The following is a 25,076-nucleotide window of genomic DNA, read 5'->3' as shown; positions in this document are numbered from 1 at the left end:
ACGTCACTCACTCCTGACCTTTTCTCTCATTGGCTTGTTTTCTGCTGTCAATCACAAATATGATAATTGTGATGGCTGAAGGCGGTTCCACTGGCCCCGTAAGAGGACGCTTTATTTTGTATTTGGACGAAATTACGAATTAAAAAAAAAAATAATTGCAACAAATATATGATTGTGAATTTAATAATTAGTAGAAGTATTAGTATTATTCAATTTAATAATAGTTTTAGTATTAGTTAGTTTAATTTTTGCCAGAAAAATATAATAAGAGAAACATAAAACTAAAAAAATCAATGTTTGTGCTACACAATTTAACTAGAGGATAATCATAAAAGATTATCCTGGTGATTTAACCACACATTATCTATCATCCAAAGAAGATGACCCTGAGATACAGCTGAAAGCTCTGCACAGTCTTACATTTTACTAGTCTATTGACTTCTATTCTCATTTATCTGCCTGATATGAAACTCTTGTCAAATGTTTTATGAACATTTTATGATCTGAAAGCCTTTACTTTTGTCATGCCTTCTATATATGGGGCTCTATTCACTCAAGGAACTGTAATATTTTCACACACTGTGATAAGATGTGAAGTTACCTCAACACCTTCAACTTTCAAGCCTTTTTGTGGTTTGAGATTTTTTACTGCATTTCATCATCTGTATTATTTTCTGTATTCCTCAACAAAGTGAGTTTGGTGCATTGACAAACTTCATCTGTTCAGGAAAATCATTAAAGAGTTAAGTCTTTTCTTCCTCGCATGTCTTGAACTCTCATTTTGTGCTGAGTACTGCAACTATCCACTCTGTAGACAATATCATCCTAAACTAGACAGCCTGGACAGACAGGAATGAATTATTGCATCCATCTTCAGTATAGAGTGACTGTTCAATATCGGACTAGAAAAGAAAAAACAAACTGTTCTGAACATGTGATGGACATGAAGTTAAAGTCAGACTGACAGAGGAGAGAAAGGAAAAATAATTCATGTCTGGTGAGGTCAATCTGACTGGAGTGTTTCATTTATCATTATATTATCATTCTACTGCTCTATAAAAATATCTACCGCTTTTTCGGCACTTTAAATCTTTTCGTCTGTCAGGATCCTGTTGGATGGTGATGATGATGACGACAACTCAGTTTCTCCAGTGATCTGATTGGTCCATAGTCTGTTGACAGGTTTGATCTGATCCTGAGGTTAACCTGCTCCAGAGCAGGTTAGGTTACTATGGTGACCTACCTGGCTAAAAGTAAACCAGCTTTGTGATACTAGAAAACCAGAGTTAAGCCCAAAGTTAGCTGAATAAAACACTAATCTGGCTTTATAGTACAGGCCTGAGGGAACCTTTAGGTCATATTCTGACTAAAGCATGTGTACCTAATAAAATGACCAATGAGTGTATGTGTCATACAAAAGAATGACATTTAAAACTTGAAAGGGAAAAAAAAGACCACACACCAACCACTATGTTTCACTATATTTATATTATATCATTATCATTAAATTCAATGTAGTACCTGAAACTAACCACACAGGGTGGACAGACGACACCGCCCACCCTCAACACACGGTCCCAGCAAAGAGAGAAAAGAGACAGAGAAAGGCACAAAGAGTTTTGAAACTGAGAAAAGGACACAGAACATGATGATGATGGGGGTGGGGTGCATATAGACAAACACATGAGCAAAGAAAAGTCCAGTAGAAATGACTGGGTGGGTTCTGCGGCGCGAAACGAAAACAGGCAAGCTCTAAACTGAATGATGAATGAAGACAGAGCGACATGAATGCAGGCAGAGGCTGATGACGAGACGACAGACACAGAAAGGCACAAGTAGAAAAAGTAGGTATTTTCATTGACATTTTCTGCTAATTGTATTTTTTTTTTTTTTTTTACCCTTTATGAATGGAGGATGAGGTTGAGGAGGAGAAGACAGCATGAAAAGAGAGTGAGGGATACTGTAGCCTTGAGAATGAGGCATTATAGCAATTCTTATATTTTTTTTCCTTCTTTTTATCCCAAAAATAAAAAAGGCACAAAGACATTTCAACTTAATTACAAGATGGAGTCGGAACAAGTGTTACATGGAGTAAGCATACAAAATAAAAAGGTGTCTTAAAAACAAATAAAATTAATACTATTATTCTGACCGTCATTATTATTATTATTATTATTATTATTATTATTTCCATCATTATTATTGTTATTGGTATCATCAGTAATTTCTCTGAAAGAAAACACATCTCCCAGTTCAGCTTTTTTTTCCTGTGTCAGAGAGAAGAGTTAGAGCAGATACTGATGCTGCTGAGTGTGACTGAGGTAAATGTTTCCTGCCTGCTCCGGTTCATGTGACACTTAGACCCAACACGTTACACTATGCTGTGTTTAGACAACGTCCCACCAAACTCCATTTAAAAATCTGTCAATTTAATGCTGCCTTGTGTAGTGGAAAATGTGTTCACAAAATATCCCTTTTTAAAAGGGATTTCAACATTTAAGTCTGCTAACAGTCTAAAAACACTATATAATGGGCAGAAGGGCTGCAACTGATGATTAATTCTGTACATAGATTCATTTTTTGTCTTCAAATTTCTTGTTTTATACAAACAAAACAAAATGCCCAATTTACAATAAAATAAACCAAAGAAAATCATCAAATTGTCACATTTGACAAAGTGAAACCAACAAATGTTTGACATTTTTGAACATTTTGAATTAATTAATGGCTTTATTAATGAATAATAAATCATTTTTCTAAAGCTTTATATATAAAATATAAACATTAATAAAAATAACTTTTGAGTTCCCAGGTTCTATGAAAAATTCCTTTGGCTGATTAGTTTACTATGTTTGGTACAACTTTTGAATAAGGCTTTACAAGTTGTAACTGATGACTTTATTAATAGCTTAAAATGCATTTACTGTTGCTTTATATCACACAGAAAGTAGGAATCCAACATTTATTTAACAGAAACCAGCCAAAGACCCGGAAACCCAAAGGTCTTTATTCCAAGCATTTAATTGATTTATCATGCAGGAGTAAATTAATTCGTAACCATTAATAAGGCCATCAGTTACTAATTGTTAAATTGTTATTGGCAGTTGGTTGTTTTCATTTTGCGCTTTATTTCTGTTCAGTCTACAAACAACGGGCAAACACACAGTGTCAGCTGAAACCAAAAAAGTGAGCTGGGACCCATCTCCATCCCACTTACCCCTGATTCACCACCTGAAATTTAAATAGCACCTGTTATTTGGCAGGTAGAACTGGTCAACTGTTCTGAAGTCAACTTTAGTGTCATTGTGGGTTTCTGTAAATTAATCCTGCTCATGGCCTAAAAGGCTCACTTCAAATGTTGCACCTGGATAAAATCCAGAAGCGAGTTAATACACCTCTGTTTACAAAAAGCCACATCACTAATTGCAGATTACATCAGGGTCATGCCTCCTCTAATACACCTGAAGCTGTGCGGTAACTTCCTAAAAGCCCCAGGAGAATGACTTGTGCAGATCATTCAGTGGTTGCACTGATGAGGGGTCAGATAACAGCAGCATGTTACAGCCTCTGTGTGACTGTATTTGCTGAACTAGCTGGAGCTGTTTTTTCTGTTGCCAAACAGAATCCGATCACGTAGTTAAGGTAAAGTAGCAAATACTCCATTACGAGTAAAAGGCCTTTATTCAAAATGTTATTTATGTAACAGTATAATATACTTTTTGTATCAAAAGTAAAACTACTCATTATGCAGAATGGCCTCTTTCATAGTGTTGAATTATTATGTTTATTATTGGTACATTACAACGTGTCAGTGTTAATTTTATACTGTAGCATGAAGCTAATTTTAACTTCTTTATAAACAGATATTTTTATCAAAGATGTCAAACGCTGTGTCCGTTTCTCCAGTGTGAGGAGCAGCTGGTTTTCTTTGTTTTATTTTATTCATCTTGTAAACTCTCATGGTTGTGGATTTTTGGTTGAAAAATCAAATGAATTAATAAATAGTGAAAAACATTCACTAGTTGCAGCCTAGTTTAATCTTGACAAAGGATTAAATTACATAAAATCAGAATAAGTTTTTTGTTTTTTTTTTTTAATTTACAATCTTAATCTGTTAAGTAACCAGTAACTACAGCTTGAAACAGATGTACAGTCTGAAATGTTGTGGAGTAGAAGTACTTGAGTAGTTTCTTTTTATGTTACAAATACCTCCAAACTCTACTCGCGTACAGTACTAAGTTATTTTCTATCACTGCGGTTACTGAGTAACAACTAATCTCTATGTTGGAACTAGTTTGTGAGGTGCAACCTGTTTTAATGTGTAAAACACTGACTCCTGGTGTTTAACACTCAGGACACTGAAGCAGTTAACACACAGAAATCAACATCACGTCATTAGTGTTAGTATCATTATACATTCAGTCACATGTTGTGTTCACTGTACGTCACGTCGGTTTGGTGTTGTAGCTCTAACACATGAATGTGATCATGTGCTGATGTTATTTCGACTTCTATTTTCTACACGTGGAACCTTGAAGTCAGTATAAAGTTGTTTTTTTAAGCGGAGGTTGCTGTGACGTTGTGCACCAGTGAGAGTGTCATGTTTGGGGTCTACCTGCCACAGTAGAAATGTCTGTAGAGTATGTTTGGCCTCTGGCTAGCGTGTGCTGTCTTGGCAGGACCACTGTGAGGTATTGGGACTGCTGGCTTCACAGGGCTCGAGCTCTCACTACTGTTCACTTACATGAAGGAGCCTGCTGTGAGGCGTACCGGCAAAAACAAAGCTTATCTGACTAGAACAATAAAAAGAAATGTACCGCTAGGTTAGTGTTGTAAAGCTGCTCTCGCTCGTCTCCCCGTCTGCTCAGTCTTCTCTCTCTCTCATAGTGTTAGTACTTTTACACCTCCTCCTCCTCCTCCTCTTCTCCTCCATCTTGCTAACAAAATAAAAATACTGGTTATGAATGGCTATGATGTACGCCGCCTCATCCAACCTCACTTTCGCTCACTCACACACACACACTGTCGGACACACACACAGACACTCATACACATTCCCTCCTCCCCCTCCTGGTCTTCCCTTCATCAGAAGAAGGAGTACTGGTTGTCGATGGCTCGGGGCGCCCTTGCTCCATCCCTCTCCTCTCCCTCCACAGCTTCTAGTTGGCGGAGAGGAGTGTCCCTGTCCCTGTCCTCCCAGTCCTCCACTCCTCCTCCACTACCACCTCCGCTGCTGCCGCTGCCGCTTCCTCCTCCTCCTCCTCCTCCTCCTACTGCTCCTGCTCCTGCTCCTCCACCTCCTCCTCCTGTTGCTGCCATTGTCACCACAGTCGCTCCGCCGCCGCCTCCTCCTCCTCCTCCTCCCAGCTCCGTCTCACTTCCTCTCTCCTGGGGCGGAGTTGGGGGCGGCGGCCGGCCCGGCGGCAGGGGAGGAGGCTGAGGAGGGCTACGGGGTCTGCTGGTCAAGTCTGCACGGAGAAGAAACAGACGAGAGAAAGAGAAAAGAAAGAAAAGGGGGGAAATGAGAGAAAAGTGTAAATAAAGGGAGGCAGAAGGGAGGATGAGGAAGAGGAGGAGGAGGAGTAAATAAGGCCAAAAGTGTAAGAAGTGAAGTGACAGCGTAGTCGGAGAAAAGAAGGGTGAGAGGTAGGAGAGAAAAAGAGAAAATGACAGTGAGTGGCCGGTTAGGTGGAAGGAGTCTGCGGTCATGGAGTCCATGGGAGTCATGGAAGCAGTCCAATTCAAGGAACGAACACACACACACACACACACACACACACACACACACACAGAGTTCTGCTGACACTCAAAAACAACCTGTGTTGAACGACTGTCTCTGATCTCTTCCCTCCAAAGGTTTTCAATCTATAGTTGTGATGTCAACAAATAATCAGTGATCAGGGTTCATGCAGCGCAGGCACCAGGAGTAAACAGCACCTCCTCTAACATCACAGGAGATTAATACACTTTTATGAAACACAATAACCAGCTTCAGGGAAAACAGCACTGTCACTCTGAGAAACCAGGTTACACTGGAGACTGTGAAGGTGTTTACAGCTGCAGTAACCTGGTCACTGTAAAACCTCCTCATACACATGCAGCAGGTCAGTGATCAGATTTCCTCTCCAGGGGTCAGCTGGTATTTATCTTCTATCTGTACCCAAAATAAGATCCAGGTCTTCAGGTTTTCCGTTACTTCAGTTCTTGTCTATGGAACAAACTACCAGATGATCTGAGATCAGTCAGTGTTTCCACATTTCACAGAAAACATCAAACCTCTCAGTTTTCTCAGGTATATGACAAGACTTTTTTAGTGTGCAGCTGATTTTTAACTCATGTTTTGTTTGCTGTTCTGGTGTTTATTATGTTGTGCTTCCTTCTTTTAAACTAAAGACCATTTTATCATGTAGGTAGATGCTTTTACGATGATGTTTAGCACCTTGAGCCACCATCGTGTATGAAACGTGATGTACAAAACAAAATGAGTTGACCCGACCAAATTAAATCTGTGTTGTAGACTGAAAGTTTTATAAACAGTCCAGTGTTCACCTCTTCACATGGACAAAAAATCAGTGTAATCCTGGAGATGCCTGGTTTCTGTAATTCCCTCACATCCCTACTGAAACCAGGTCTCTCATGATGTTTACAAAGTCAGTGTAGTGGAGAAAGTGACCAGAAGGAGAACTGAGCACGTTCCTCCTGTTCCTTCCAGTTAGTTACACAACGGACTGTAAAGTGCTGCTGATCTGTCTGAGGAACATAAAGTCAGTGGATCTGATGGGTCAACTGGTAAAAACCTTGAGTCAGAACAAAAAGGGTGAAGCTGCTTTTACCTGCGATGCTGCACAGGTGGAACCAACTTTAATGATCCAAACTTCTGCTGTGACTTTGATTAATTTGTTTTCCTTTATTAAACTGAAGACTCTTATTACTGCACTGTACGTGGATTTCTGCTCTTTTTCTTAAGCTAATTTTTAAAATCTAATCTAATTTTAATTGATTCTGTTTCCTTACATATTTTAAATCACTGAATTCCCTCTGTGTTTGAAAGGTTCTTTAAAAATCAACTAAAACATGTTGAACCGTTCACTGTTCTACTCTGTTCTACTTCTTCACTCCATCGGTCTCTGATGAGGAAAAACTAATGAGCTCGTTCACTCCCTCTCACCCACACTCTCCCTCTCTCTCAGACTTGCTCTCAGCCGAGTCCGGTCTCACTTACACACAGTCAGAGATGGGGGTTGATGGAGAGTCAGGATGGCGCGTGGTGATGACGTCACAGACTGTAGGCCGACTGCCTGCCCTGTCCCGGCCTGCAAGGGATGAGCCATAGGATACAACAAACGACAACAACAACAACAAACAGAGAGGTCAGAACACCGATGGGTGCGGTAACACAGTGGGCAGATGGAAAAGGCTGCGGTGGCACATAATGAAAGTGAGTGGAGTTTGTTAGCAAAGCATCTGTGGTTCATTTCTAAAAGTTATTTGATAACATTTAACGAGGTGAACTCCTGATGAACTGACAGACATACTTCAGCTTCTGTTACAGAAATCGAACTGAATAATGTCTACAGCTTCTTAAAGAAACAAACACATGTTGTTTAAGATCTAAAATTACATCACAATCTGATGAGGAGACAAAACGCAAAGGATGACATGAAGGATGGAGGAGAGGAGTTGAGGGCACAAAGTGGGAGAAGATGTGGCTGATATGGTTTTGATCTGATATCATGCAGTTTGTAGGTAAACGCTTGGCCAACATGCATGTGCACACAGATACAGAGACATGATGGATTCATTTCCAGCTTAACAACACCACACGCAACCGTCCAGGCCTCAACAGGCAGTGGAACGTTTGACTGGCTCTGACTAAACAGGACAAAGGAAACAACTGACCTGACTGAATCATACTATAAAGGCCTTTTCAGGTAGGGATTATCTAACATTGCTGCCTGGTTTCATATGCTGCACAGATTGTAATGCCTCTGAGGAAAATATTGTAGTGATAATGTGCTATATAAATACAATTTGACTCACAGTAATGCCTTTTTATCATCTTCCTTACACCTGTCCTTTTTCTAGCTTGCACTAACATGTGAGGGGAGATGTGCTCTACTCTTCACCATGTTTGTAGCTTTGGGTAAAAAAAGTGTAATAACTTTCAAATAAAGCAGGAGTCTCAAAGGAGTTTTAAATCGAAAGCAACTGGACTTGGTTATTTGTCTAGGAAGACGTTTCACCTCTCATCCAAGAGGCTTCATCAGTTCTTTCTCGCACCTGACCAGACTGGGTCCAGTTGGACCAGTCCCAGTACCGGATGAGAGGTGAAACGTCTTCCTAGACAAATAACCAAGTCCAGTTGCTTTCGATTTAAAACTCCTTTGAGATACTATGACCTGGACAAATGAGAATATTCACAGGCTTAATAAAGCAGGAGATTTTAATAATAACAACTGTGCATCTTAAATTTTATTCCATGAGTTGATGTTTCAGCAACAGCATCTCTGAGAAATGAAGAGAACACTAAGGGGCTCCTGCTTTCTTTCTCTACAGTTTTATGAATGTGACTTATACAGAATGAGCCAGTCTTGGGTGATCTGGGCCACAAAGGGAGCAGTGTCGCTGCTGGAGAACAGCTGTGGGTTGGAAAATAACAGTTTGAAGGAAGAAGAGTGTTTTCTGTTTCCTCACAGGCTGAGTTACTGATGTTTGTACAAGGATCTTTTTTTTTTAACCTGCACAAAAAATACATATTTTATAGATCTGACATGAGAAGAATCTGCTCAACAACCTAAACTTTTAGAGACGATGTTCATCTTGTTACAACGCTCTTAGACAGGGTGATGATGCATGTGTTTAATCTCTCTCTGTGTAAATAACCTTGTACTGCTGCTGTCTTTTTCTTCTTCATGTGAAAAGATCCATTAAATGACGTCATGACTTTCATGTAACTCAGGAAATTATTCACACTTGAAACCAACACTGAAATCAGTCTGGAAGTAGAAATATCTTTCCTTTGTTACCTCTGTTGCTGGTTTTGCTTCGTGCCTCTTTGTATTCATAAACGTGGAGTGTTGGGCTCAATCTTACCTGGCTGGCGAATGGCGGTGGCACCCACGAAGCTGATGAGCGTGACGTCTGAGGCGCCACCAGACTCCAGGGGGATCGGGTGCACCCGGAAGTGCTCCAACATGTCGAAGATGGACTGGAACCAGAGGTGCTGCACTCGACACTGACCGTCCTCATTCAGGGACAGACGGAGGTGCTGAGGAGAGGAGAGCAAAGTCAAACTCAACATTCAACAAATAACATTTTTTCCCATTAAATGTAATCTGAAAAATTTGGAAGGATGTAAAGTCAAAAGCCTCGTCCCTTCCTTTGATTTTTTTTTTGACACTTGAAACAAAGCCTCAATAAAATAAAAGTATTTGAAAACTATTCTAAAATTTGATTAACTAACACTTTCACTATTTTCTAGCATTTTGAAGATCAAATAATCAATTGATTTATTGAGAAAACTACCTGCAGATTAATCAATAAATAGCCATTCAATGCTGCCCTAAATATGCTAAAGATCTGGATCAACAGAAACTATTCAGAAATATTCAAATGACTGGACTGGATTACTGCAGCATTTCATCTTAAAGTATAATTCCACTTAAATACAACTTGAGTCTCATTGTTCCCCCAGCCCCACCCTCACCTTGGCCTTGCCCTGGAAGTTAAAGGTCAGGACATATTCTCCACGCCGTGTCTCACTCTGGCGAACCAGAAAGACGCCGTGGCTCGCCGGGCCTCCAGCCAACACCAGCTGAGCAGCCTTAAGGCGAGACAGGGTGCCATGAAACCACTGACACTCACTGAGAGGGTGCTCCACCGTCTCAGCAGACGTCACCTCAGAGAACAGGAAGGACCCTACAAGAAGGTAAATATAAAAAATAAATACAGACGCTTTACAGTTTGAAAGGTGGTTCAGGCTGCATTTTTACAGCACATGTTGTAATATGTATCAGCAATCATTACTTTTGTAAGTAATCAGTGGCTATTAAAATATTATTGGTATCATTTCAAGTCTGTTTGCAACTATGACATGTTCATGTTTATGTTGATGCTGTTAGTTGAAAATTTAGATTTTTTTTCTTATCACAGGCAAGAAATATGAGAAAAGGAAGAAACATCACATTCTGAAGATCTGCACTGAATTACAGCTACAATATTAATCCTAAGAAATAAAGTCCATAGCTGTGGTTCAACAGTTACATTTGTATTAGATGGTATTCACCTGTGGCATCTGGTGTCTCAGCAAAAGGTGTGCCCAGACTAGCCCCGCCTCCCCCAAGAATCCGGCTGTCTGGTTCGTCGAGAGGGGCTCGAGGTGGCAGCTCCGGCGGGAGAGGATCCATCAGAGGGGAGGAGCCTCCGATGCCTCCATAACACACTGACACAGCCAACAGGGACATTTAAATCAATATTTATTCATTAATTATTTAATAACTGGAAAATATATATTATATGTTAGGGACTTGTCTCGAGAAAGAAGTTGTAACAGCCCGACAAACTTTTTCTGACCCCCTGACCTTTCTTCAATATCATCAGGTCATGTGGTCCAAGCAGATTAAGAAATTCACTGAGCAACATTTACATTAATTTGAAGTAAATTCATTTGAATATCTTGTTTGTTATTATTGTTAATTATCCATTATGATGCACCTAATAACAACACAAAACATTACGTGATCTACGCCATTAACGAGGTAACACTGCTCTGGATAACAGGAAAGATAAATGTAAACTTTTTATTTTTGTGTCTCTCCGGTGAATTCAGTTCAACTGTGCGACAGACAATATTAACAGAAGAGCCACAGCCACAGCAGGAGGCCACTGTATCACACACATACCTTGTGAAAGACGGTCAACAACCTCAGGAGTTCCACTGACGTCTAACGGCCCCCCACACACACCTTCAGCATCTTCCTGTTCACTGTGGGCGAGAGGACGAAGTTATTACCCAGACACACACCTGTGCAGCTCCTGTTTAAGCTGCTGCATGTCGTCCAACACATTTTGCCCCGGTGCCCCCCCGTTCGTTACCTGAGACAGATCCCGTTCCTGATGTCGCTGAGCCAGGCTCTCATCTGAACGGCGTCTCGTGTCTCAACCACATACTGCGCCGACCCTTCCAGCTGAGAGGGGGTAAAAGCAGAAGAAAAACAGAGAGGTATGTGATCATTTTGGAGGCTTCAGTTTGTGATGCAGCTGAATTATTATTTTGTCCATCCCATCTAAAACATTGAGGGTAGGCTAAATAAAAACACCTCTCAGTATAACACAACACACTTTAACAACACAACTCCAACCTCCAAAATGATCAAAACCTCAGAACCAGCTTCAACACAAACTGAAATTACAGGACTGCAGTTTTAGCTAGCGTCCCTAATAAACTGAGAACTGAGTGTAGATTTGTATATCTGTCCTCTGTTAAAGCATCTTAGTCCTCAGCACAGCAGGAGGACAAACTGTCTTCACCGGGCTGAAGAACATCAAATATTTACTGGACAAAAATAGTTTTACAGTCGGCTCCATGAGGAGGATACAGGAAGAAAACTACACTGCAAAAAATAAACTGGCACAAAGGCTGAGATTGTGTGGATTATTATATTTGAGAAAAATGGAACCAAGTCTGTTCCATCACAGACAACAGATGTACGTCAAAAGCACCCTGTAAGCCACGAGGTCATAATAACACGCCACATAACTGTAATGCCCACAGTTCAATTCCAGACACAGACCTTTGTTGCAGGTCAGAAGAAGAAAGTAAAACAGTGGGAGTCAGATGAAGGAGTGATTACCTGCAGCAGAAAGGTGTTCTCCTTGTCAGGGACCTCCAGCGCCGTGGTGCTCCTCACATCCACGATTGAGCAGCAAGGGACAGTCAGCCGGGGCTTTGATGACTGAGGAGACAGACCAAAAAAATCAATAACTGGTGTTTCTCCTTTGTGGTTTAATTCTTAGCTATCAATACAAAAATGATATGGGGATTATGAGCTGGACTATTTCTTCCCTCTGAGCATTCGCTGTTCCTGGCCAAGAAACAGTCCTGCACATAATCCTCCATAAAAACAAAACCTGTTGTTTTCAGTTTTTGTACAGATTAAACAAATGAGCAAGAACATGCTAATCAGTGATCTTTGCAGGTGCTAACAGGAGGATGTTGGTACATTTAGACACAGCCAGCCTAACTGTTATGCTTCATGTTGTATAAAGCAGATGCTCATAATGTATATGGTATTCTAGCTTTAAACTGTAAATGTTACTCATTTATATTGTGTATCTGGTCTTGAACTTCTGCTGCTGTCACACTTCATCTTCTCTGTGTGATCTAATCTCATCTCTTGCACATGCTGGAACAGTAACGACCAACTGTAACAACTGTCAACGTGTTTTGGTGTTTCACAGGAGGGAAACGCTTACTTTGGGTGGAATGAAGAATTCCAGGTAGTACTCCTCTCCCCTCTCGCCGCCCTCCCTGTCCCTCTCTCTGAGGACCAGACGACATTTATGCCAGCGTCCTCCTCTCCAGGGCACGTTCCCTCCACTGGCCAGAGGCTGCACTGGACCTGTCTGAGCTGCTGAAGAGGAAGCGGAGGCAGCGTTGTTGTCTGTACCGTGATGCAGCAGACCGAATGAGAAGCCAGAAAAGCCGTGGCTCCCGCTTAACTCATCGTTGGATGAGCTGACGCTCACCCCTCCCTCCCTCACCAGCCGTCCCACCTTCCTTGGAGGTCCCATGGCAGCAGCGGCAGCGCTGCTCGGAGGCAGCGTGGAGGAGGTGGAGTGAGAGCCCACGGTGGTGGGGGTGAGGACAGGAGGAGGCGAGCGTGACAGCCGGAGCTTCTCCAGACGATGGCTCCACTTCTCCTTCTCACCTCCTTCACCGTTGCTCCGCCGGCGATCCCGAGCAGCCTCAGACAGAGACAGAGAGGTGGCGCTGCTTGAAGATGAGGGAGGCAAAGAGGAGGAGGAGGAGTGGGGGAGGGAAAGGGGCATGGACAGAGAGACAGGCATGGAGGAGGTGGGTGTGGGAGGCTGTGTACCAGAGTTCCTCTTTGATGTTGAACCCAAACTAGCGTCCTGCACACCCATAGTGTAGCTGTAGCTGGAAGGCAGCTGGCTCTGGGCCGAGTCACTGGAGGAGCTTCGCCAGTGCAGGATGCCCCGGACACTCCCCCGCACACTACGACCCACACTCCGCAGAGAAAAGCGCTTCTTCAGTTTGTTTTTGGAGGAGTTGGGCGTGCTGTTGCCTTTGGAGTCGGGCGGAGGAGTGACAGAGGATGAGGAAGGTGGAATCTGAGGAGTGTGGGAGGGGTCAGCATTGTCCACCTCTGTGGACTCTGGTTCCCGCTCTTCTGGCTCAACATCCTCCCCAACAGAGGACACCCCGAGCCAACTGTCCTCCTCCTCCTCAACTGGTGCTTCCCCGTTCCCTGGGGCAATCACTCTCTCTTCACGCCTCCCGTTGTTCCCGCCCACTGAGGAGCAACACGATGATGAGGACGATGGTGGCAGAACATGGCCATGGGCATAAGAATCTTGAAACCTGTCCCCGCTGCGGTTCTCCAACACCAACCGTGTCGGTGCAGGCTTGGATAAAGTCCGCATTGTGTTAGCCGGGGGACATGGGAGAACTGCTCCCCCGCTTGCTGACAGGGGTGAGACCGCCTCCTCTTCAAGGGAAGTAACATCTGACTGGGGAGCCCAGCTCACCATTTCATCCCTCCCAGAAGCACAGCTCGGTGGGAGCGCCCCCTCCAGCTCACTCTGGAAGTGACGAACAAAGCGGTCTGTGAAGCGCCGGCAGAAGGCAGCTGCTGAATCTGGGGAGTAGTGGGGGTTTTCCTGGAGAAAAGCCCGAAAGTGGCGTGCAAAGTCACCGGCTGCAACGCGGGCATGGAGCTCACAGAATTCGGTCCAGCTCAGGCAGGGTGAGGGGGAGGGCGTCGGCGTGTCTGAGAGGGAGGATGGGTGAGCCTGGGGTGGAGGGCTCACCAGAGGCGGGAGAGGGGGTGGCCGGGGAGACAGGGGCAGCAAAGAGGGAGATGGTGGAGACGGAGATGGGGAGGGCGAGGGAGGTAATGGAGAGGAGTTTGCCGCCCGAGGGCTCGGAGGGGTTAAGAGAGAGCCGTTCATCCTCCTGAAAGGCTGGGGGGGCACTGACTGACCTGATGGTCTATCAAATCACTTCAAACATACAACAGACACCCAAAGTGATTGCACAGCTGGGCTAACTGACAGGGGGCAAACACAGCACATTGGTCTAATAATTTACATACGAGTGTGAAGGGAAGTGTTGCACTCAACCCCATCTAAAATGAAAAGCTAAAAAGACAATGCACCAGACCCATGGGGTTTCAAAGAGGTCAAATATCTCCAAGGCTGAGCTGTTTGCTACATTATTTTGAGCATTTAAATACTTTAGCGTTTTAACAAGAAAATATGGGTTTCAACCAGTAATTGGAAGGGTAGAGGAGGTAAGGTGAGTAGGATTCACAAGGTCTGCCCCTTCTTCATCGTCTGTCATTAATCCAGAGAAGTGTGGCCACATCCTGTAAAAACAGGCACAAATTTTTTTCATCAAAAAGTCTCTGCACACTTTATAGCTTGAAACACAAACATTAGATCACACTCTCACACACACATTACTCTGAGAGCTTATGAGTTAAACAAATCTTATGACCAGTTTCTAAAATACCAACCATTATCATAGATTCAACCACCCAACAATGAAGTAGATCAAATTAGCTTCAGCTTCACTAGCAGCCACAATACATTAAAATGGTTTTCACAAGTTTATGTATCAGTGAGAAAAATCACTATTAATAGGCCAATAATCTCATGTTTAATAATATAACCCTCACAGGCATCATTCTGCTGCATAAACAGTACTTTAATTTCGACACTTAAAGAACATTTTGCTGACAATACAAGCTCAATTTTTAGGGTTTTTAATGCAGAACTTTTACTTGTATAAGTTTCGGGGTTTTTGCAGGTTCCCCATTTTAAATGTAAGACTTTCAAATACATTTTTTAATACCACATAGAATGAAATATAAGACCTGTTTCATAATCATCCCATCCAAAGTTTCAAAGTATGATGTAAAACTTGTAAGGACAATATGACCTTGAGTTATTTTTCCAACTCTTAAATGCTCCGTAGCAGTATCTATGACAGTTTCTAAAGATATAAATGACAATACTAATGTGACCTGGACCTGCTGGATAAGCAGCATAAAATAGATGCTTACAGCTGACAGAAATAGTGTTCACTGGAGGTTTGATAGTGCGGACTGAAACTCCACAAAAAAAACTATTGAACAGCGTTCTGCAGCACAGTCCACTGTCACAACAATCCTGTTATTAGTTTATAGGTGTTCATTGTCTCCCACCAGCCTGTTATTGGCTATAAATACATTTCATATTTTATAACATTACTGCCTACAGCAGGTGGGAGAAATTACTTTCATTATGGATTAATCTGCTGATTATTTTCTCAATTAACTGCCTTATTGATTAGTTTGAAAAAAATCAGAAAATACTGAAGCACAATGGGCTTTTTTGCCAAAGCAACAATTCAAAGCTCAAAGTCTAAAAAAAAAACATTATTATTGAAATAATTACAAGAAAAATTTTCTGTCACTTTAGAAATCAATTAATCATCTAATCATTTCAGCTCCACTTCATTTTCTCTACAGTATTATGAATTAACATACACATAGAATGAGATTTGATACCTATATCATTTAAAGTTTTAAAGTATGGTGGGAACCAGTAGGCATGATATAGAGTTATATTTTAATTAAAATTATCTCCACAGCTGCAACATTATGGTGAAGTACACATCCATGGGCCTTTTATCCAATGATATAAAATACATTATTCTGAAATGGACCATTATTCATAATGAGTACTTTTACTTTTGGTATTATAAGAACTTAAACTTTGCACTTGTTTGTTAAAGTAACATTTGAATAAGGGACTTTATTAGTAACAGAGTAGTTTTAGAATGTGATATCTGTGCTTTTACTTGAGTAAAAAAATCTCAGTATTTCTTCTTTCATTCTACACTGTTACTTAAATAACACTGTAAATGCAAGATTTTTCCTTGTAATGCAGTATTTCTTCAGTGTGATATTAGCACTTTTACTGAAGCAAATAACCTGAATACTTCACCTCCACCACTCCCCAGGAGATAAATGATGTCTAACTACACGTAATCTTAAATCAGAGGTTAAGTCAGATAAACATTAGATAAACTGGCCTCACTCGTTAGCTTGCTAACATGAACTAGCAATGTGAGTCTTGCTCATTCAGCTTTCTTTAAAGACGTGTAACGTTAGCGAGCTAACAATAGCTACCTGACGTCCACTTGCTTACGAGCTGCCATTCATTATAATCTTAATTTAGCAGTGTTAGTCAGATGTATGTTATTTTGGGGTGCCTGCTGTAACCTGTGGCTGAGATGACCACATATTGAATCATCCGAACAGCAGCTAACGCCAAAGATTCTTAGCAAGCTAGGCTAACCGTTAGCCACTTAGCTCGCTATTAATAAACCAGCTAGCTAGCTATCAATATTGCTTCAACACTGTATACTGTGTTTTCTGTACCTGTATTTTACAGTCCAGTGCTTTCATCCGTGTCTTTGGGTGAAACTGGCACACACTTCACCACTCTTTCATAACGGAACAATCATTTTCGTAAAGGTTGTTGTTGTTGCTAAATATGAATATTGCTATGCCTTGCCTGGACCCCGTTCTTCTCGTGCTGCCCCAGTTCTCGCGATAATTGAGAGGTCGGCGAGTGCATCGTTGATCGGTCTTCACAGCTGCTTTCAACCGCTGGATGAGTGACCCATGTCCATCAACACCCACCCAGAGCAGAAGGTGGAGAAGGAGAGGAGTAACACCTCCACCACACCCCTCACAAACAAACGAACAAACTAAACCAGGGCCGGTCCGTCACTGGGACCCCTCCACCCTGAGGGGTCCCGGCTCAGTCAGCCTGTCCATCTGCAGCAGCCAGTTCTGTGCATGGATGGTCTTATAATACATCCATGTTCTGTGTCATTTCTCTTCAAGCCACCCTCTACTTCACTACATGTCAGAGTTTTTATGGGGATTTTTTTTGTCAAAGTGCTGACCTATGGAAATAGTGCACTTTTTACTCCACCACTTTTATTTAAGAACTTTAGTAACTACTTCCTTTACCAATTAGTTCAGTATTACATTTATTTGTGTAGACAAAATCAATCAATATCATAGACAATGAGTTGCAATGATACATACATACACAAACATCCCCACCTACACACACATACAATTAATTCATAGCTAATTTGAAACAAAAATAAATTAAAAGATAAATCATATACAAAAAGTCTTAAGCTTATTTTACATACAAATTTTTTTTTTAATTTTTTTTTTTTTAAATTCACCCTTGAAAGTGTCAGGTCCTTGTTTGATTTTTAAGATATTAACTTCCTGGATATGTTAATAGTAACTAAACAGCACCAACACTATATGAAACATAAATAACTCACAAACAGGTGGAATGGGTGTAAAGAAGACTGAAATGCCAGAGTTTGTGTTTTTGGGTTTGAGAAATGATTTGTCTTCAGTGGTAGCTGTAGCATCTGAGATAGTTTTATTTTCCTGGTTCTACAAGTAATTACAAGTATGACATAGATCGATTCATTTAGTCAATGTGTCAGAAATATTTTCATTTTGTAATTTAAACCCAGAAAATTTGAAAGATTCAACTTTATTAATAACTGCAACTACAAACATCAAAATCAGAAAGAAGAAAAATCAAAACAACCATGAAATTTGGTTTAATTTTCATCTTAATTGCATTGTCCAGAAAGGCAGAGGTGAAAAATATAATTACACTTTTATAATCTTTACAACATATACATCATATATAAAATAAGAATCAAGCTTATGAGGAAAAGGTAAACAGTAACAATTGTATTTCAAACAGTCCCAGTGATCACAGAGTCCATGTTAAGCGCCACTTTAGTCCACCTCCTCAATAGTGGGCCCCTGGGAGCCGGCTCGTGCCTGCTCTCCACAACTACTTGCAGGCATTCCTCCCTGATACAACTTGCTGATGATGGGGTTACACACTTTCTCCAGCTCTTTCTGCTTGTGTTGGTACTCCTCTTTATCAGCCAGCTGGTTGTTCTCCAGCCAGGTGACGGTCTCATCACACTTCTCAACCACCTTCTTCTGGTCCTCCTCACTAATTTTGCCCTTCAAGTTCTCATCCTGCACACTGCTCTTCATGTTGAAGGCGTAGGACTCCAGGGAGTTCTTGGCAGAGATCTTGTCCCTCTGAAGCTCGTCCTCAGCTTTGTACTTTTCCGCGTCCTGCACCATCCTCTCGATCTCTTCTTTGCTCAGTCGGCCCTTGTCGTTGGTGATGGTGATCTTGTTCTCTTTGCCGGTGCTTTTGTCCACCGCAGATACGTTCAAAATGCCGTTAGCGTCTACATCGAATGTGACCTCGATCTGTGGGACCCCTCGTGGAGCAGGTGGGATTCCTGTCAGATCAAACTTGCCCAGCAGGTTGTTGTCTTTGGTCATGGCTCTTTCCCCTTCATACACCTGGATGAGGACCCCAGGTTGGTTGTCAGAGTAGGTGGTGAAGACCTGGGTTTGTTTAGTGGGGATGGTTGTGTTGCGTTTAATCAGGGATGTCATGACGCCTCCGGCCGTCTCGATACCCAGGGACAGAGGTGCCACGTCCAGCAGCAGCAGGTCCTGAACGTTGCCCGAGGTATCGCCTGTGAGAATGGCGGCCTGGACGGCAGCACCGTAAGCCACTGCCTCATCTGGGTTGATGCTCTTGTTCAGCTCTCTGCCGTTGAAGAAGTCTTGCAGGAGTTTCTGGATTTTGGGGATTCGGGTGGAACCTCCCACCAGGACGATGTCGTGGATCTGTGCCTTGTCCATTTTGGCGTCCTTCAGGGCTTTCTCCACCGGCTCCAATGTTCCCCTGAACAGATCGGAGCACAGCTCCTCAAAGCGAGCCCTGGTGATGGAGGTGTAGAAGTCAGTGCCCTCAAATAGAGAGTCGATCTCAATGCTGGCCTGGGAGCTGGAGGACAGGGTCCTCTTGGCCCTCTCACAAGCTGTCCGCAGCCTCCTCAGCGCTCTCTTGTTCTGGCTGATGTCCTTCTTGTGTTTCCTCTTGAACTCCTCCACAAAGTGGTTGACCATGCGGTTGTCAAAGTCTTCTCCACCCAGGTGAGTGTCTCCAGCTGTGGATTTGACCTCAAAGATACCATCTTCGATTGTCAGGATGGACACGTCGAAGGTTCCTCCGCCCAGGTCAAAGATCAGGACGTTACGTTCTCCTGATTTGCCTTTGTCCAGACCATAAGCAATGGCGGCTGCTGTCGGTTCGTTGATGATCCTCAGGACGTTGAGTCCTGCGATGACGCCTGCGTCTTTAGTCGCCTGCCGCTGAGAGTCGTTGAAGTACGCTGGGACTGTGACGACCGCGTTGGACACCTTTTGGCCAAGGTACGCCTCAGCAATCTCCTTCATCTTCACCAGGACCATGGAGGAAATCTCCTCAGGGTTGAAAGCTTTGTTCTCCCCTTTGTACTCCACCTGAATTCTGGGCTTCCCTCCATCTGAAACCACCTTGAAGGGCCAGTGCTTCATGTCAGCCTGCACCACTGGGTCATCAAACTTCCTTCCGATCAGTCTTTTGGCATCAAACACAGTGTTGCTGGGGTTCAAGGCCACCTGGTTCTTAGCTGCGTCCCCAATGAGCCTCTCTGTGTCAGTGAACGCCACATAGCTGGGGGTGGTCCTGTTGCCCTGGTCGTTGGCGATGATTTCGACTTTTCCGTGTTGGAAAACCCCCACACAGGAGTAGGTGGTGCCCAGGTCGATGCCGATCGCTACACCTTTAGCTGCAGACATTATGACTGGAGATTGTTGCCTGTCAAACAGTTAAACAACCTTTTAGAAACTAAACATCAACACATTACTACACATGTACACTGACCCACAATATATACTTCTCAGACTACAGTTATATGATCATTACTGGAAGAAAATACACCAGAACAAAGCTGTTTGCCCCACTTACATTACTTCAAAATGAAACACACATTTACCATTTATTATTCATTATATTATTTTCTGTCAATGTAAACTACTTTACCAATCATTAATCAAGGTTGTACTCACAGTTAAGTGTTTTCCTGTTGGTCTGTGAAGTGAAGTGAAGTGAAGTGAAGTGAAGTGAAGTGAAGTGATCTTCTCCTCCCTCTCTGGTCTTCTGCTGGTCTGCTCTCTTTCTGCTGCTGTCTCTCCGACCTGCCCTTTTATATCTGTGGCCTCACTCTGGCTGCTTCTAGAAGTTTCACACACAACACCACAAAGTCAGCGTCTGTGGCAGATCGAACTTCCTGTGACTCATTTCAAAATAAAACAATATCTTAATGATTGTTTTCAAATGTTATTGAGCAAAGACTGATGCCAAGCCACTATGTGTTTGTAACGTAACACTTGCTTTATGATCTTATATATCACTGAATTGTTGTTGTCCCTTTTAAAAGGCAGGCTGTCACATAGAAGTGGATTCACCATCAGAAACCATTCTTCCTTTCAGCTGAACATGAACTCACACAGCTATCACCGCATGTCATGGTATCACTTTAACCACAGTAGATTTTACTTGTTTTTCTGTCAGCAGCACAGAAGTTGAACAATATTTCCTAAAAAAAAAACGGACTAAGACAATCAGAGACAGTTTTTTAGAAAACATTCTAGATTTGTGAAAAAACTTATGAACCATAACATTGACAATGATTTTAAACAGCTTTAAATTCAAACTCAAGAGCTATAAACATAATGATGAAATTATCTCTAAAAGTAATTTTATTTCAGGTACAGAAACGTGTACTGAGGTGAATACTGTCGTGTGTGAATAAATGCCATGAGTCACACTATGAATCACTCATACAGACAAAGTGCTGAACTTTCTGTCTGGGTTTTTCTCCAAGTGCACAGAAGCTTCTCACTCAGTCCAGAAACTTCGTCTTATTATGTAATCAAACCGGAAACCGCAGCGGCGCTCGCTGCTCTCATTGGCCAGCCTTTTGTCGACGACTTACGTCTCATTTCAAAATAAAACACCTCCAAGTTAATTGACCAGTTCAAAAAAAAAAAAAAATCAAACCGTAGTCTTATTTTCAAGGCTATATGACCGATATTTTTCTCATGATCACTTCCTGAATGACGTAAGTCGTCGACAAAAGGCTGGCCAATGAGAGCAGCGAGCGCCGCTGCGGTTTCCGGTTTGATTACATAATAAGACGAAGTTTCTGGACTGAGTGAGAAGCTTCTGTGCACTTGGAGAAAAACCCAGACAGAAAGTTCAGCACTTTGTCTGTATGAGTGATTCATAGTGTGACTCATGGCATTTATTCACACACGACAGTATTCACCTCAGTACACGTTTCTGTACCTGAAATAAAATTACTTTTAGAGATAATTTCATCATTATGTTTATAGCTCTTGAGTTTGAATTTAAAGCTGTTTAAAATCATTGTCAATGTTATGGTTCATAAGTTTTTTCACAAATCTAGAATGTTTTCTAAAAAACTGTCTCTGATTGTCTTAGTCCGTTTTTTTTTTAGGAAATATTGTTCAACTTCTGTGCTGCTGACAGAAAAACAAGTAAAATCTACTGTGGTTAAAGTGATACCATGACATGCGGTGATAGCTGTGTGAGTTCATGTTCAGCTGAAAGGAAGAATGGTTTCTGATGGTGAATCCACTTCTATGTGACAGCCTGCCTTTTAAAAGGGACAACAACAATTCAGTGATATATAAGATCATAAAGCAAGTGTTACGTTACAAACACATAGTGGCTTGGCATCAGTCTTTGCTCAATAACATTTGAAAACAATCATTAAGATATTGTTTTATTTTGAAATGAGTCACAGGAAGTTCGATCTGCCACAGACGCTGACTTTGTGGTGTTGTGTGTGAAACTTCTAGAAGCAGCCAGAGTGAGGCCACAGATATAAAAGGGCAGGTCGGAGAGACAGCAGCAGAAAGAGAGCAGACCAGCAGAAGACCAGAGAGGGAGGAGAAGATCACTTCACTTCACTTCACTTCACTTCACTTCACTTCACTTCACTTCACTTCACAGACCAACAGGAAAACACTTAACTGTGAGTACAACCTTGATTAATGATTGGTAAAGTAGTTTACATTGACAGAAAATAATATAATGAATAATAAATGGTAAATGTGTGTTTCATTTTGCAGTAATGTAAGTGGGGCAAACAGCTTTGTTCTGGTGTATTTTCTTCCAGTAATGATCATATAACTGTAGTCTGAGAAGTATATATTGTGGGTCAGTGTACATGTGTAGTAATGTGTTGATGTTTAGTTTCTAAAAGGTTGTTTAACTGTTTGACAGGCAACAATCTCCAGTCATAATGTCTGCAGCTAAAGGTGTAGCGATCGGCATCGACCTGGGCACCACCTACTCCTGTGTGGGGGTTTTCCAACACGGAAAAGTCGAAATCATCGCCAACGACCAGGGCAACAGGACCACCCCCAGCTATGTGGCGTTCACTGACACAGAGAGGCTCATTGGGGACGCAGCTAAGAACCAGGTGGCCTTGAACCCCAGCAACACTGTGTTTGATGCCAAAAGACTGATCGGAAGGAAGTTTGATGACCCAGTGGTGCAGGCTGACATGAAGCACTGGCCCTTCAAGGTGGTTTCAGATGGAGGGAAGCCCAGAATTCAGGTGGAGTACAAAGGGGAGAACAAAGCTTTCAACCCTGAGGAGATTTCCTCCATGGTCCTGGTGAAGATGAAGGAGATTGCTGAGGCGTACCTTGGCCAAAAGGTGTCCAACGCGGTCGTCACAGTCCCAGCGTACTTCAACGACTCTCAGCGGCAGGCGACTAAAGACGCAGGCGTCATCGCAGGACTCAACGTCCTGAGGATCATCAACGAACCGACAGCAGCCGCCATTGCTTATGGTCTGGACAAAGGCAAATCAGGAGAACGTAACGTCCTGATCTTTGACCTGGGCGGAGGAACCTTCGACGTGTCCATCCTGACAATCGAAGATGGTATCTTTGAGGTCAAATCCACAGCTGGAGACACTCACCTGGGTGGAGAAGACTTTGACAACCGCATGGTCAACCACTTTGTGGAGGAGTTCAAGAGGAAACACAAGAAGGACATCAGCCAGAACAAGAGAGCGCTGAGGAGGCTGCGGACAGCTTGTGAGAGGGCCAAGAGGACCCTGTCCTCCAGCTCCCAGGCCAGCATTGAGATCGACTCTCTATTTGAGGGCACTGACTTCTACACCTCCATCACCAGGGCTCGCTTTGAGGAGCTGTGCTCCGATCTGTTCAGGGGAACATTGGAGCCGGTGGAGAAAGCCCTGAAGGACGCCAAAATGGACAAGGCACAGATCCACGACATCGTCCTGGTGGGAGGTTCCACCCGAATCCCCAAAATCCAGAAACTCCTGCAAGACTTCTTCAACGGCAGAGAGCTGAACAAGAGCATCAACCCAGATGAGGCAGTGGCTTACGGTGCTGCCGTCCAGGCCGCCATTCTCACAGGCGATACCTCGGGCAACGTTCAGGACCTGCTGCTGCTGGACGTGGCACCTCTGTCCCTGGGTATCGAGACGGCCGGAGGCGTCATGACATCCCTGATTAAACGCAACACAACCATCCCCACTAAACAAACCCAGGTCTTCACCACCTACTCTGACAACCAACCTGGGGTCCTCATCCAGGTGTATGAAGGGGAAAGAGCCATGACCAAAGACAACAACCTGCTGGGCAAGTTTGATCTGACAGGAATCCCACCTGCTCCACGAGGGGTCCCACAGATCGAGGTCACATTCGATGTAGACGCTAACGGCATTTTGAACGTATCTGCGGTGGACAAAAGCACCGGCAAAGAGAACAAGATCACCATCACCAACGACAAGGGCCGACTGAGCAAAGAAGAGATCGAGAGGATGGTGCAGGACGCGGAAAAGTACAAAGCTGAGGACGAGCTTCAGAGGGACAAGATCTCTGCCAAGAACTCCCTGGAGTCCTACGCCTTCAACATGAAGAGCAGTGTGCAGGATGAGAACTTGAAGGGCAAAATTAGTGAGGAGGACCAGAAGAAGGTGGTTGAGAAGTGTGATGAGATCGTCACCTGGCTGGAGAACAACCAGCTGGCTGATAAAGAGGAGTACCAACACAAGCAGAAAGAGCTGGAGAAAGTGTGTAACCCCATCATCAGCAAGTTGTATCAGGGAGGAATGCCTGCAAGTAGTTGTGGAGAGCAGGCACGAGCCGGCTCCCAGGGGCCCACTATTGAGGAGGTGGACTAAAGTGGCGCTTAACATGGACTCTGTGATCACTGGGACTGTTTAAATACAATTGTTACTGTTTACCTTTTCCTCATAAGCTTGATTCTTATTTTATATATGATGTATATGTTGTAAAGATTATAAAAGTGTAATTATATTTTTCACCTCTGCCTTTCTGGACAATGCAATTAAGATGAAACTTTATTTTTATGGTTGTTTCAATTTCATCCTTGTGGTTTTGATGTTTATAGTTGCAGTAATTCAATAAATTTGAAATTAAATTTGAAAAATTAAACTTCTTGGGATTTAATTCAAAATATAATGTTTCTGAAGTGGATGGCTTGAAAAGCATTTGTGATTTTTGTTTATTTTATAATATTAATGTATCTGTTGTTATCAGTAATAATCACATTAATAAGTTGCTCATATTGATATCCTTTTCATCCATCCATTTTCTATACCGTTTATCTGTGAAGGGACACATCGATATTAATAACAGTTAATCACTTATTTAAAGAGCTGTTGCAGTTCCTCACTGTGATCACAGGAAGGCAGTAAAAACTCAGCGGACAACTCCACCAGATTCAGCTCGAGCAGACATGACGTCACACTTAGTGGTGAAAACAACTGATTCAAAATAAAACAA

The 25,076-nt window shown here is 42.6% G+C and overlaps 3 protein-coding genes across 4 annotated transcripts; 1 reads left to right on the top strand and 2 right to left on the bottom strand.

Moving 5' to 3' along the window:
- Positions 1 to 1,469: 1,469 nt before the first annotated feature.
- sh2b1 (SH2B adaptor protein 1) lies at positions 1,470 to 17,760 on the bottom strand. 2 transcript variants are annotated; one of them, XM_071465180.1, is made up of 10 exons: positions 16,671 to 17,199; positions 12,475 to 14,609; positions 11,853 to 11,954; positions 11,095 to 11,186; positions 10,902 to 10,984; positions 10,286 to 10,441; positions 9,707 to 9,918; positions 9,094 to 9,268; positions 7,223 to 7,313; positions 5,307 to 5,468 (listed from the first exon to the last, which is right to left on the bottom strand). In XM_071465180.1, the coding sequence occupies exons 2-10, from the start codon at positions 14,191 to 14,193 to the stop codon at positions 5,447 to 5,449; spliced, it is 2,652 nt and encodes an 883-aa protein (XP_071321281.1). In that variant the 5' UTR covers positions 14,194 to 14,609; positions 16,671 to 17,199; the 3' UTR covers positions 5,307 to 5,446. The 2 variants fall into 2 exon arrangements, with proteins under 2 accessions (XP_071321291.1, XP_071321281.1); XM_071465190.1 differs by lacking the exon at positions 7,223 to 7,313 and having other exon boundaries at positions 1,470 to 5,468; positions 16,671 to 17,760.
- Positions 17,761 to 17,898: 138 nt separating this feature from the next.
- On the bottom strand, positions 17,899 to 20,431 carry LOC139610990 (heat shock 70 kDa protein 1). Its single transcript, XM_071465200.1, has 2 exons — positions 20,268 to 20,431; positions 17,899 to 20,016 (listed from the first exon to the last, which is right to left on the bottom strand). Exon 2 carries the CDS (start codon positions 19,995 to 19,997, stop codon positions 18,078 to 18,080), a length of 1,920 nt encoding a protein of 639 aa, XP_071321301.1. The 5' UTR covers positions 19,998 to 20,016; positions 20,268 to 20,431; the 3' UTR covers positions 17,899 to 18,077.
- A 1,660-nt stretch (positions 20,432 to 22,091) lies between these two features.
- LOC139611010 (heat shock 70 kDa protein 1-like) lies at positions 22,092 to 24,504 on the top strand. The gene is made up of 2 exons (XM_071465225.1): positions 22,092 to 22,261; positions 22,513 to 24,504. Exon 2 carries the CDS (start codon positions 22,532 to 22,534, stop codon positions 24,449 to 24,451), a length of 1,920 nt encoding a protein of 639 aa, XP_071321326.1. The 5' UTR covers positions 22,092 to 22,261; positions 22,513 to 22,531; the 3' UTR covers positions 24,452 to 24,504.
- The last annotated feature ends 572 nt before the right edge of the window (positions 24,505 to 25,076 follow it).

Source organism: Trachinotus anak, unplaced genomic scaffold (assembly GCF_046630095.1).
Source record: "Trachinotus anak isolate AG129_WGS33_773 ecotype Australia unplaced genomic scaffold, CSIRO_AGI_Tana_v1 ptg000003l, whole genome shotgun sequence".
Taxonomy (NCBI): Eukaryota; Metazoa; Chordata; class Actinopteri; order Carangiformes; family Carangidae; genus Trachinotus; species Trachinotus anak.
Note: the sequence above shows the minus strand (reverse complement) of the source record. Positions and strands in the feature narration are given on the sequence as shown.